Below are 14,782 nucleotides of genomic sequence, written 5' to 3'. Positions count from 1 at the left end.
GCGAAGTCTGTATTTAAATTCTACTACGTGAAATAGAAATTTTCATAAAAATCTGCTTGCATTGTAAACAATTTCTGTATACAATTTTCTTTTATATTTTTTTTCGAGAATTATTTGCAATATGTTTCATTTCCCTTTTCAGTTGTAGTAATTGTTGTTTTATTTTAACTTATCTCCATTCTTTATTATATATTATTTTACATATTTTATTTTTTATACTTAATTATGATTTCTGTCAACATATTATGCGTATTTATATGCATGAACATTTTATAAAATAATGAAAAATATTCATAGGAAAACATTTAAACATCTTTGAAATATTTCTTAAACATATTTCATAGAATAAGTATTCAAGTATTATACTGTTCGATGTTCAGAATAAAAATATATTTCTTTTTGTAAATTGAAAATTTAAAATTTGCAGATTTTTATGCATTTATGATAAATTTAAAAATACAAACATACACCACAATGTATAATACAGTATGAAAAGATACATAAAGCAAAACGTTCATTACAATTGTATTCATTACATTATAATTTGTAATTATATTCATCATAATATTCAAATTATATTGTAATTTATTACAGTTTATTACAGTATTAAATAAACAAATTTCTATCCAATCATTAATCACTGCTTCATAAATATTTTAAAATGCATAGAAATCCATAGTTTAATCACTGGATAATAGCTTTTAATACTGACTAATTTTATTTCACGTCAATATTTACATAAATGTTTGTGAATTTTAACCAAGGATATTCATAGAATATTTGTGAGATCGAGATCTCCATGTCTAATAAATAGGAGTAACAGGAAGAATTAATGAGGCTACTTTAGCAAAGTTGTTTGGAGGGCTGCTTTGACTAGCCAGCAAGACTACTAAAACGGTCGTCAGTGAGATTAATTCACATTATCGAAACTTCTTCAACTGCTGTAGTAATAAATATTCGTAGAAGGAATCGTTCGACAAAGATTACGCGTCAACGGATTTGAGCGATGAAGTATAAAACGAATCGACTTTTTTCAGTTATCGTCTGATATTTATAGCAATCAATCAAACCGCAATCACGATTTTTCGTTAGTTTTGTTATCAAATTTTTTTAATTTTTACTTTTTGTTAACGAAAATTCTTGTTATCAAGCACTCCTTGCTTTCTCCAACGGACTGAAAATGATCTTCAGCGATCAATGGTTTGATCTAATTGAACCATTTTTGAATCATTTTGCGTTGGGTTTCAGGTAACTGCGACAAATTATAAAATAGTCGACATATTTTAAAACTACTAATATTTAGTACTTTTCACTCGTCCTTTTTCCAGTTATTTTGTTACAAATTTATATTTCATTCATGTTCTATGTATTTTATGATGTAAAGTCTTAAGATTTGTTATAATTTTCCAGTAGATACATAATAAATAGGATTTTATGAAACTTTTTTTTTGTTACAAGTCTATATTTCACTGTACATATGTACGTCCTTTAATACTGAATAATAAAAAAAAAAATATTAAATAAGATAAAATTTCATACAAATCATTTTACTATACTCTGCTTTATAAAATAAAATTTGTTACAGTTTACCAATAAATGTATTGTAAATAAAATTTTATTAATTTTATAGAACTCTCTTTAATATAAATCACTTTTGTTCGCATCGTATGTTACCTAATACTAAATAAAACAAAAGTAAATGTAATACTGTGAATAATAATACTTTAATAATGTGAAATATAGTACTTTAGAATCGAGTACTTTAATAACGTAAATATAATAATGTGAGATATAATACTTTAGAATCCAGTGGAAAAATATATTGAACATCTAATTTATAAATATAAATGTACTTTCTGTCAAACGTTTCTCCATGCTGCACTGCAATATTTAACTGGTTAGGCGAGCAGTCCAGTGGACATGTCAAATAGTTCATAAATCTAATCGCAGTACGATCCGGTACGCATAATCGAGATTCCCTGACGTGTTCGCAATTTCTCACACCACCCGATGTCAAGTAGATTTCAACGATAGCATAGTGTTCTTTCGATAAAAGATTTACAGACGCACACCTTCTATTATGTTTGTTATCGATGTTGATCGTCATTAAATGTGAACAAATTGATGTTCTTCTCGACGATGCAAGACACATGTCAGAGATCGGTAGCTTTGATCAAGATTTCTTCAGGTAATGTATCTTGAACGTGTCGCGTGTCGAATCTTTGTCAGTGAAATTTTCGAGAAGCGTGTTCACAGTATCGTCAGTTTTCAAGTAAATTCACGTTGAAATTAAAAATTAAATATCTTACAATTATTAGGAATCGATGTATCAATGTTATATAATTATTATATGCTATTATATAAATAATAACAAATGTATAAGCATTATGAAAATCAATTCTCACTATCTTTTCGTGAATATAAATTAATTGTTTAAAATCTTATCGATGCCATATTAAAATTGAATAGAGAATTCGAAGTATTTATCGATTTTATATATATTAATTACCAATCTTTATATCAATTGTATTTTGAGGAGTATTTATATGTAAATGGTCATAACTCAATTGATTTCAGATATAAACGAAATAGAATATTTGACAAATAACGAAATGAATTCAAGAAATTTCTATTTATACATTAAATGCGAAACTTGAAAGTCCGGGAAGATGATATTATATGTTTTTGATGAAATAACAATGAGTTTTGTGTATCAACAAAGTGTGGTCTCTCTTTACAAATTCACAGAATTGTCCAAATTATTCTTCTGGCTTTTTTCGTAAAAAGATAAAAGATTCAATGAGCCAGAGACCTATAAAAATTCTATCTCGAAGGTTAACATCACATTATAAATAATTATCATGTTATTATATTATTATTTAACAAAATTTCTGTAGAAATACACACTCACGTTCTTTATGTTAAATTTAACGTGTTTAAATACCAGTCGATTCAACATTCATGTGTGATTCATTAAATGCATATATTAATTCTGTCAATATTTTTTTTTTACCTAAAAAAACCATACACTACGAATAGAGTAGATTTGATATAAACAGAAATAAAGATGCTCCATTATGCAGAAACATTTGGAACTTGTTCAAAACAATGTCACGTTTATGTTTCACTTAATTGTACCACAGGGTTAAACATTCTTAACATCTTTACTCCATTAAAAGTTCAACACACAGAAATATATCTATATATCTCGTGTTCAATGTTTACTCTTTCGAATTTTGATGGTTTATGTCTTTCTTATAGTAGTTATGCTAGTAGAATTTACATACTGCACAATTATTGTATATTATCCTTTTTAATGCATCTCTCTCTTTCACTTACAAGTATCTACTTATTTCTATATAGTAATTTTCAATTGAACTGTTTTAAGAACTGTAACTCTATGTATATCGTCTGTATTTCTCGTACTTATCATCTGCGTATATTCGTGTGCAATATTCATGTTAGTTTATTTCGATATCTGTTCAACTGCCAGAACCACCCCTCCTTCTGCTTCTAAACGAACAGCTGATATCAACTGTCTAATTTCGAAGATCGACTCGCATACACTGACTGCAGAAAGTATTCGTACACTCGATATAAAGTTGTGGATATTTTGGAAACTACGTGTAACTCTGTTAAAAGAAACTCGTGCAACAAACAAATTTTAAGGGATTCTCATCACCTTCAAGGCCATGGTACATTTATTTTATTTATAGTTATCTATAGTAAGTAATAATGTTGAAATATTGAAATATATATGTAAATATTTTAATACGTTACATTATTATTAACATTAAAATATTAAAGTATGTAATTAATTATTGTATTAAAATATGTAATAAAATGTAATTTTAATACAATTCAAGTACGTTATTGAAAACAACTTTTTAAATTCTAAGTTGCAATAGGAAAGGATTTAATTAATTCATAATTACAAGTTGTAACTTAAACAGAATGTTTCACATTCTGTTGGTGAAAAGTTAAAATTATAATTAACTTCTTAATTAGAATTTGCAAAATTTTTGAGAGGGGAAGCATCTTCATTTCCCATCTGCAAAACGATTCCCATTATGGAAACGTCTTTGAAAGGAACGAGCTAACAAGTGGAAATAAAAGCTTCTAACGAACGCTTTAAAATGAACCTACAGATATCTTCTCGCATAAGTTTTAATTCCCATAATCTCTTGAAACATCTGCCTGAGCTAATTTTAAAGCGTGAAGTATTACTTTCATAGTACTAAATACTATTTTCTTTCATCAGAAATTAGGAAGGAGATAAAGAAGGATGTTTCTTCTCTCGAAAGTTTTGCCTATATGGACACTGGACAAATTTTCTTCACGACTAAATTAATCATGGTCTTGGAAGATTGAAATTATTGCACGATCTTGTTTCCTAGAAAATTATAAGTAGACCGTGGATCTTCAAATGTTTGCAGACACGATTAAAACTATCAAAATGGTCAAAACGACCATTTTAGAATTTTTCATAGAAATTTTATATACTTGCAATAGCGTATTCTCAGAGATTTGAATAATTTTTAAAAAGTAAATTTTATCTTCTTTCTTTCATTTTCATTCCTCCTCGATCATCGCCAGATCTAGCGTTAAGGACATTGCTGGTCCAAGCAGAAAAGTCGTCGCTGCTAAATGTCGTAACAAGTATATTCAACATTATTTCATAGATTTTACACGCATCTTACAAATATTCGTGATTCCTCACAGACGCGGTCCGATTTAAATCATCGTCAAGGGTACAAATACTTTCTACACGCACTGCAAACACTTTCTACGTTCACGTCCAATCTTTTATTTTTTTTCTTTCTTTCCTTTTTTCTTCAAACTCTTTGACACACGTCGACGTTCACTTTCTGCCTGTTGCCGCAACAGCGAGAAAGAAACAGAGACAAAGAGCCGATCTAAATTTTCACGCGAATCGATACGTTTGTCCCGTTTGTTTTCGTGATGCATGTGCACATATGCATCGGTGTTTGCTTGTGCACTGAAATATTCAATGAAACGGAGTGTACGGTAGAGCCGGTAGGTAAACTGCGAGAGGCAGTTCGGGCTAGATTGTTAATAGGCATGCATGCCCTGAAGGCTCGCACCGCGAATCACTTTTCGCATTTGGAACATCTCGCGAAAAGGTTGGACAAATCGTCGAGGACAGTGACGAGACTTTTCAGAAACGTATGAATCGATCGAAGCAAGCGACGAAATATTTCCCTGACGCGTCTCTCCCTTGGAGAATACAATATTTTCGATCGGAGCGATGTCGTTCTCTGTGAAACTCAGGTCAATAGGAATAGAAACGTTTCGAAATTTCAGCTGAAATATCGAATTGTTTCACGATTGTTTGACGTGGTTTTTTTTCTTCGAAAAAGCTATCGGCTAGGATTTGTCGGAGTTTTTCAAAAGATTGAGATTGGGAACGATGCAAAAACAGTGGGGAAAATTCATTGCTGATCGATTGTTGATAGGCTGTCGTTTATTTTTATCTGAATTTACAAAGGTTACAGATTGCGTTATTTAGGGAATAATCTGATATTCTAAAGTTATTTTTCCGTTATGAAACTAGTTTAGCTTAGGTATTCTTTTCTTTTAATTTTTCTCCCGTAATTTTTCTCTCCAAATTATTAGTTTGTATCATTTTTAATAGTTTCTTAGTGCAAAGTCACGAGAATTTGAGAAAACGTAAAAATATTCTTGAGGATACTTGTTTTACTTAATATTACGTGAAGTAAAAATTACATCGATATATTAAATTATTTCGCAGCAATCTCTGTCTATTTACAATGACAAAAACTATTCGAAACAGTGTGTTATTGATTTGAAAAGAATCTAAAAATTCCAAATCGATTAAATACAGATGCTTTAATTGTATAGTTGAAGTTAAAAGATGAGTAAGTAAGTACATAGAATGTATTCGCTAGGCTGTTAAATTGTTACGAATTTTTTTCATTGTGAATTGCGTTCACGAATTTCCAGTTTCTGAATCTTATTTTCATAAAATTTCTTCAATCCTTAACATATATTTAACGATATCACGATTGGAAAAATTTCTCAAAGATACATATATTATAATATTACAACAATTACTATTAAATACGAAATGCTAACATATTACATAATTGAAAATTATGAGTGTTTTTTTTTTTTTTTTTTTTTTTAGTAGGCTCAAATTCACTTTAGTTTTATTAGGAACATTTTCAATTCAAGATATAATAAACATACTACACGTTTCTTACATCAAGTCAAATTTGAATATAACGTGAATACTACTCACGATATTCTGTTACAACTAAAAATACGCAATACACACTTTGTATAATGTAATAATACACCACAGTTTGTGTTCTAATCTCAATTTCTCATGTTTATTCACGTTTTCGACAATTCTCTGTAAATAGTTTTCATTTTCCAGCGATCTGTTAGAAATTGTCCTGTTACTCGTTTGCTTTCTCTTTGTTTCTTGTTTCGTTTTTTTATATTTATACTTATTGTACTGTACGATCGAAATAAGAGCCCTTTTGCAACGTATAAACGAAACTCGCAGTACGTATCCGCTAAACTTTGAGCTTTGTCCTTGCCAGAATTGAACTCGTAAAAACTCGTTAAATGAAAGTACTTGGAGTATGAATCGATTTATGATATGTTTTTTCGTCTTGTCCAAATGTCGATCTGTCCTTACTCTTTCGTCGTCGCTCTCGAGCGTGTCACACCTATTAAAATCTCCAATTTCTTTCGAGACCAATGAAAAAATAAAATCAAGATCAAACAAACGAGCCCCTCAATTGACGAATGGAGTAAGTCCAAAATTAGAAAAAGAAATGAGCACTGAGAATACTCAGTGTTTCATTTTGTTTCACAATGATAAAAGATAAGAGTCAGTTCTTACATTGTGAGTGAATAATGACACTTGATTCTTTATTCACTCACCCTTTTTTTGACTCGTGTTATCATTACTAAACTGCGGATTATAAGTAAAGAAATAATGCATCAAAATTGATTCCCTGTGGGTGTGGGAAAAGAATAAACCCAACGTATTCCCTGCGTGTCGTAAAAGGCGACTAAAAGGGAACTACGGGCTGAAAAATCATAAACAGAAATAATAAACAATATAAAAATATAAAACGTCAAAATTGTTTTACATTCCAGATGTAAGAAGCACTATGCTTTGGATATTTGATATATTTTTTTCACATTTTTTGTGCGTTCCTTACAAATGCATAAAAATCCGCAATTTAACAATTACTCTTCTTTCAGTTTGTTTGCTTCGCAGTAAAGCTACATTCTCCTCTTGAAATACCTCACGAAAGTCACAAAATTGACTCGGTTACGTTCCTCGTATACGAAGTGTCATAATTTTTTTTTGAATTTCCGAGTTCCCTAAGTTTCATTTGTCGGTCACACAGAAATCTCGCGAATTTTCAAACTCGACTCTGTTTGAAAACGAAACTTTTTGTTTGTTTCTTTCACGTAGAATCCTAATTCACAACTTACGATTCACTCTGTACGTTCGAAAAAATTAGAAAAGTCAGATTATAGTCGATCCACGAGGACTGAAATGTCCCGAGGGACGCAGCCGAGTTAAAAAAAGGAACTTGATTCACTCGTCAACCAAAGGGCTCTAACAACTGTCGTAAACTTAAAAATTATATTCGATTCTACATGTAGCAAAAATGCGTACACAGACTGACAAAAATATTCACGCATTCGATGAAAAATTGTCTGTATTTTAACCGTAACTTTACAAAAACGATGTCGTAAAACAATTTAGTTGGCCTCATTTCCAAGTGTCAAGCTTTCATTTATCCGATATTAATTTCTTTTGTTTTTTTACGTTACGCAAAAGGGATACTCTTGTCCTCGAAAATTGTAGAAATTCAAATGTCTCTCGGAGAGACATCAAGAAATCTCTTTCATGACTCTACCATCGCTCTTGAAGATCACAATGATCTTAAAACTCGCTGAACACGATTTCTTTTCGTTATTTCATTGAATTTTGAACTTTCGTTGGAGTGAAATGACAAAATATTGAATTTTCTCGAATTTTTGTCGTTTGACTCTGACATTCAAGGTTCAATAAAATAGCAAAAAAAAAAAAAAGAAAAGAAGGATAAAAAAAAAATAGTAGCAAGTTTTAAGAGAGAAAGAAGACTTCAATTCCCGCGAGTAAGTTTTTCACTGATTTTGGAGGCGTTCAAATTCTTACAATTTTCGACAACAAAGGCAGCCTTTCTTCGAAAGACATCTCTGATGAAAAAAAAAAGAACTCGAGATTGGTAAAGTAGAGGTTTCATTATTTAAAACGATGCCAAATGGATCTCGTTGTTTCACGATTTTGTTTCACGAAACTTAAACGGTTCGAGGTATCGATAATCTTTCATCGAGCGCGCGAACACCTTTGCCCGCTCTCTGTACTTACGTTTTTGACGCTCGTAGTGTGAAATATCTTTATTGGCACAGAGAGAGAGAGAGAGAGAGAGAGAGAGAGAGAGAACTCGTTGCTCCGTGTTTAAAGAGTCGGAAACAGGCTAAAAGCCACGGGGCTCCTTTATATCGATGCGACGGAAAAACAAAAGTGAAAGAGAAAGAGAATGAATGAGTATATGTGTGTGTGTATGTGTGTGTGTGTGAGAGAGAGAGAGAAAGTAAACACTCGAAAATTCTGCAACAGCGACACTCAGATAGTTTGTTTTCGACCGACGGCTCTCTGTGAGCGATGTTGAAAGCGCCACGCTTGTTATTTGCTCGCGATGGAACCTCGAAACCGCTCGAAAGCTTCGCGTTCATCGCGCGTATACGAAACGGATTCCCCCGTGCAAGTTTCGCTCTCGTTTCTCGCCGGACTTGCCGAAAGATCGTCGCGTCTCGCGTGCAACGGACACGTGCGCGTTCTGTCGCAAAAAGAAAAGAAACCCCCCCCCCCCAAANAATTATATTAATATATATATAATTATATTAATGTATTATATTAATTATATATAATATTTTTAAATTGCCCCCCCCCCCAAAAAAAAAAAAAAAAAAAAAAAAATGAAAGGAAACGAACGCAAAGGGGGTCATCTTCCACGACGTCGTGGGTAGCCAGGGTAAAACGACACACGCAAGAGTAAAACGGAGTGAAACGAAAAAAAAAAAAAACAAACGGTAAAAAAAGCGAAAGAAAAAATAAAGTAAACAGTGGAAGAGAGAGAGAGAGAGAGAGAGAGAGAACGAGAGAGAGAGAGAGAGAGTGAGAGAGAGAGAAAGAAAAGTTAAACAAAAAAAAATTAAAAATTTAAAAAAATTAAAAAAAAAAAGACGGCTTGGTATCGAATCGGAAGTACAAAGTAAGCTCGACCGCCGCAGCGCCCAGAACCACTAATGTGCTCGCTCGCAGCGCGGACGGCAACTTCGAGGTGACCTTGGCCACGAAGGCCACCATCTACCATCAAGGATTGGTCGAGTGGAAGCCCCCGGCCATTTATAAGTCATCCTGCGAGATCGACGTGGAGTACTTCCCATTCGACGAGCAGACCTGCGTCCTCAAGTTCGGTTCGTGGACCTATGACGGCTTTAAGGTAAACTTGCATGGTAGCCGCTAAGTTCGTGGCAGATAGACGCGGGAGGGAGGGTGGATCGTCCGCGACGTGGATCGACGATGTTTCGTGATGCGTCGTGGATGGTCCCCCTCCCCCAACCAACCCCCCACGCCCCCCACCCCCTGTAGCCCTTAAGACTCATTAGATTAGAACCGAACGATCGGCTCGTCGCGTGGATTTCTCAACGACGGACCGCGGACGCGTCCGTTTCTTCTTTTTTTTTCGGTTGAATGACGCATTTCCATTGAGCGTTTTCCAAAGAAAAAGAGAGATAGAGAAATAGAGAAAGAGAAAGAGAGAGAGAGAGAGAGAGAGAGAAAGAAAGAAAAGAAAAGAAAAGAAAAGAGAAACGTCGCCGCTCGAAATGAGCGAGAGCCGAAACCCACGCTAGGAGACGGATGCTGCCAGCTTCTCTGCGAGACCGCGTCTCCTGAAAACGCGTAGTATGATAGAAAAGAAACACTACGTGCGGTAACAAGCGACGATGAGAGTGACGTTACGAAAGAAAGAGAGAGAATGAGAGAGAGAGAGAGAGAGAATCACGAGAGAATGAGAATCAGGAAGGAGGGAGGGAAGAAAACACAGTGGTGACGAGAGGGAAACAAAGGATAAGTAAGCGAGGACGCGAAATTACGCGATCCGAGCGATTGATGCGACTTTTTCGGCTTGATTCGGTTGAAAGGGGTGAGAGTGAGAAAAAAATGAATGAGGGAGAGAGAAAGAATGAAAGAGAAAATGAGAGAGATAGCGTCGCGTAGCGGCAGCATCCGGTGCTCTTCAAAGAGGAGCCAATCGTGATCACGCTCGGCTCGTTTCTTCGGTGATTCCAGCGCCGACGGGAACTACGAGGTGACGCTGATGACCAAGGCCACGGTCTACTATTCGGGAATGGTCGTCTGGCAACCGCCGGCCGTATATAAATCCTCCTGCTCCATCGACGTTGAGTTCTTTCCGTACGACGTACAGACCTGTGTTTTGAAGTTAGGCTCCTGGACCTATGACGGTTTTAAGGTGCCACGCAACAAGCAACGAGCACGATCGCCAGATTGAACCTTTTTGCTCGTCAATATATGATCGGTCCTCCCAACAGTTCTTCCTCCTTTTCGTTTCGACACTTTCGTTCCGCAATTGTTTCTCCCCCCCTCCCCCTCCCCCTCCCCCCCGTTTCTCGTTCTCGTTCTCGTTCTCGTTCTCTTTCTTTCCTTCCCTTCGTTTTCTTTCGTCTCTCTTTTCTTTTTATTTTCTTTTTCTTTCTATTTCTTTTTTTTTTTCTTTCTTTCTTTCTTGTCTTCGTTCTTACGTCCCGTCAGAGAATGCCATATACCCTTGATACCCGTAATCGTTTCTGCGATGCGCTGGTCTTGGACGTCATACGTCATATTTATATACATATATATATATATTATCTATATATATTATATATATACATATTACATATTTCGATATTGTTACTTGATGTTGGACTGCAGTGTTATTTGATTGACATTCGTCGTGATGTCGTATCGGTCAGCTCGTTTTTATTATTATATTATTCAGCGGTGTGCTCGAACGATCCTACAAGGCTCGCATTATGTCAGCCGCGATCTTTGGACAACGGCTCGCCGTCGTCGTCGTCGTCGTTCTCGCGAGGATTCGAATTACAAGCGGCAAGTCCCGACGGTCCCCTCGATCTCTCGATGACCCACATTAACCCTCTGCAATCGGAAATTTGATTTTCACATTTTCAGCCGATTTTCGCGCGTCTGCGAGAAATCTGAAGACGATGAGAATGCGCACAGTGCAAAAGTGACGTTTACTCTCGTACTATTTTAACAGATGAAACAATTTGATCGAAAGTTCGCGTTCGTTAAAATATAAAATCACGTAAACATCTGCACAGTTTGTTCACAAGAGGGAAGATTGTTAACTAATTATTGCTATAACTTCGCAGTAGAACTTTGTTTGTATGAAATTCAGTTAATTGAACCAAATTTAACACTGTTTATTTGAATTTAAACTCTTATGAACGTGAACGAAACATCGGATAAGAGATTATTATTATAAACTCTAATTATACAAATTGTACTATTATTATGATTCTTACCGTGGAGTTTAATTTAATTACATAAATTTTGAATTATGTTGCGATCGTAAACTCTTATTATTATTATTACCACAATGAAAAACTGTTGCACGTTCGTACAAATGTAGTTCTATTATTATTTAATCTTTTCGCGTGATTGAAATAAATTAAACGCAAAGCAGAATAAAATTCGTCGCAATGTGGACGTACGATGTGGACTTTCAAGTTACTCGGCTCAGTTGTAGAGGGTTGAATGTCATCTTCTCATTCGATGTTGACGCCATTTTTCATTCGACCCTGCTACGGTCTTCGAACGTTTCAAATTTCAATCGAACAAAGAGATCTCGAGAGGGTGTCCGGAAACAAAAGGTCACGCATCATCCTCTTCGAGCATCCTCATTTCGCGAGAGATTTTCTTAATTCTTAATGAGAAACACGGCCCAGAAATGCAGAACGCAGCAGGGTTCAAACATCGGCCGTGTTTGTAAGATACTTCACGAACACTCGGCCGTTTCGAAACTTTGTATCTCCCCCTCTTTTGCGCGTTGCCGTCTTGCTGTGAATGTTTACCCCTCACCGAGAATGTTAGTTCGATCCTCGCTACGACGAACGACTTGAAAGAGCGGTGCCACGTCGCCTAAAGGGTTTCAAAGGATGCCTCGATCGCGAACTTTGAATCGAGGTGAAAAGAATCTGCTTCGAAGCGTATCCAAGCTGGTCAGTCGCCTTGCTCTTTGACATTCGCAGATGGACGGAAAGATTGAACTTGTCTGGTCGCTGAAATGAAAAAAAAGAAAAAAAAAAAGAAAAAAGAACAAAGAAAGAAAAGTTATTCGTTGGAAACTCGGAAAGTTTCAGAAAGGCTTAGACCTCGGGACTCCAAGTTTTTTTTTTCCACGACGTCACTGTGTTTATACACACGCGGAGGAAATGTAACGTTTTCACGAAGACACGTTTCTCCGATGATACACTAAATACACGGTGTGACATAAATATTCGAAGACAAGCTCGGTGATTTTTAGTACAAACACGGGAAACGTTAATCCAGATGTTTACACGCAACAACGGATTGTTCAAAAAGTTTTCGTTCTCCGTGAGAGGAGTATGATGAAATTGGTTCGACGAATTCGAGTTGATTGGATGTTTTTAATTTTTTGGATACAGTTCTGGATAAAAAGATAAACATTATGCTTGTGGTATCTTTAATTATTCGTGTTGTTATTGATAATGAAATTCGTGAGCAGTATTGACTAGTTAGTTTGAAATTAACTTCGGTAATTTTCAAATGAACGAACAAAATATGGTGTATCTAGGGACTAAATGGTTAGCATATTAAAGATCTCAAGTTACGTTGTTTTATTACATAAACTCCTTGTATAATTACGTAATATATAATTATTATTTTTATTATTACATAGTTGAATTATACTGTACTTTTATTACATATTTATTTTGCAAATTATTGTTGTACATTCACAATTTTTTATTACACGCTTATTAAAAAATAATATAAATTTCTTTGATATACATTTCACTATATTTATCTGACTCTGACAAGATAAATAAATCAAAGGAAAATTGTAGTAATATTTGCTTTAAGAAAAGTACGTTTTATTGGATATTAACATATTCGTAAAAGAAATGAACGAAAGTCGTAAAATTATATTGCAATTTACTGAAAGTAATGCGAATGTTTAAAAGGAGACAGAACAATAATACGTGCTGCTTTAAATTCTTGCGCTAAATTAAAAGAAATTACTCGTAAAGCTAAAGTTAATGTGTAAAACAATAAAAATATTCTCGTCACGTATTTTGGATATACAAAATAAATTATCTTCGTAAACAAACTAACTTTGAACACAATTTGTAAAAGAATATACGCAGCAGAGAAAATGTTAGGAAAAGACAATATTAAAATTTAAAATTAAATTGAAGCTGTCAGAGGTGGATATTTCATTGCTAATATTTGTGCGCTCTTGGAAAAATACACGTTACACATCAAATAATTTATGGCAAAAATTAAATACTTTTTTCTTTCAATATATTCAGAGAATATGCTCAACTATATATGCGATATGCTAGAATAAACTTTTGCATATAGTATTCATATATTGCTCACACCTTCTACGTTATCGTAACTGCAACGTGAAAAATTAAAGATAGCGCACATGCTCATTTTTTTTTTTTTTTTTTTTTAAAGTATATACACGTTAGTTTGAAGAACGTTTATTTTGTACATCTAAATTTTGTGTGAGATTGGAGATAAAATTATATTTGTTATTTTGACAGTATCAAAAATTTCATAATTTCGAAATGTCGTACGCAGGAAATGTCGGAGAGGTTTTGAAAAAAACAATGATCGAATAAAATGAAAAGAAAAGAAAAGAAAGGACAAAAAGTGGCAGAACAATTATTTCATAATTCTTAATGTCAATCGTCTGTATAAAAACTTTTTGAATGATCAGTTCCATCCAAAATTGGGCGCAATTTTCGAAACGCAATTGTTTCGCGTGATATCATGAAAGGTGTGCGTCGACCTTTGAAAATGAAATTTCGATTTCTCTGCTTGGAAGTTCGCGTTTCCATGTTCATGTCAGTCACGAGCATAATAATTAGGATTTGCTTATAATAAATCTAGATAAACGATGAATATTCCAATTTTTCGGAGCTCAGCTACCTAATTGTATGCAATTTCAAAAATCTATAGTTCAACTACAGTGACTATTAACCATTCAAGTTTCACCATTTCAAAATACAAAATTGCTTGTCAGTTGTGTCTCGGTATTGTCTGAATTCAGAACAGAATTCACCGATAAGAAATTGAATCGATCGATTTAGTAGATCATCACAGCGCGATAAAACACAGGCCAACTTCGCGTTGGAATTTTTGTCTTTAAAATGCGAGAAGGAACGCTACGAAGTTCGATGTTCTTTTCATTCGTTGATACCATCCACGCGTACACGCACCTACACACACACACACACACACACTCACACACACAAACACACACAGAGACAGACACATGTACACACGTCACATACCTATGCATACATCGCATGAAAATGATCGAGCATGTTTCATGGAAGCATCGCTTATAAGCTGACTGTGTAGCGAAAACGAAGAACCGAATGTAAA

General features: G+C 34.3%; 1 protein-coding gene across 1 annotated transcript in view; it reads left to right on the top strand.

Moving 5' to 3' along the window:
* Positions 1-14,782, top strand: part of LOC122535265 (acetylcholine receptor subunit alpha-like) — a gene marked incomplete at its 5' end in the record, with an annotated part of 146,613 nt that overhangs the window by 70,108 nt on the left and 61,723 nt on the right. Inside the window, one exon of the mRNA XM_043666657.1 lies at positions 9,383-9,563. Within this exon, the coding sequence (XP_043522592.1) occupies positions 9,383-9,563 (181 nt within the window). The remainder of the gene's footprint in view (positions 1-9,382; positions 9,564-14,782) is intronic.

This window comes from Frieseomelitta varia, unplaced genomic scaffold (genome assembly GCF_011392965.1).
Source record: "Frieseomelitta varia isolate USP_RPSP 00005682 unplaced genomic scaffold, Fvar_1.2 scaffold_692, whole genome shotgun sequence".
NCBI lineage: Eukaryota > Metazoa > Arthropoda > Insecta > Hymenoptera > Apidae > Frieseomelitta > Frieseomelitta varia.
This window is presented reverse-complemented; position numbering and strand designations above follow the sequence as displayed.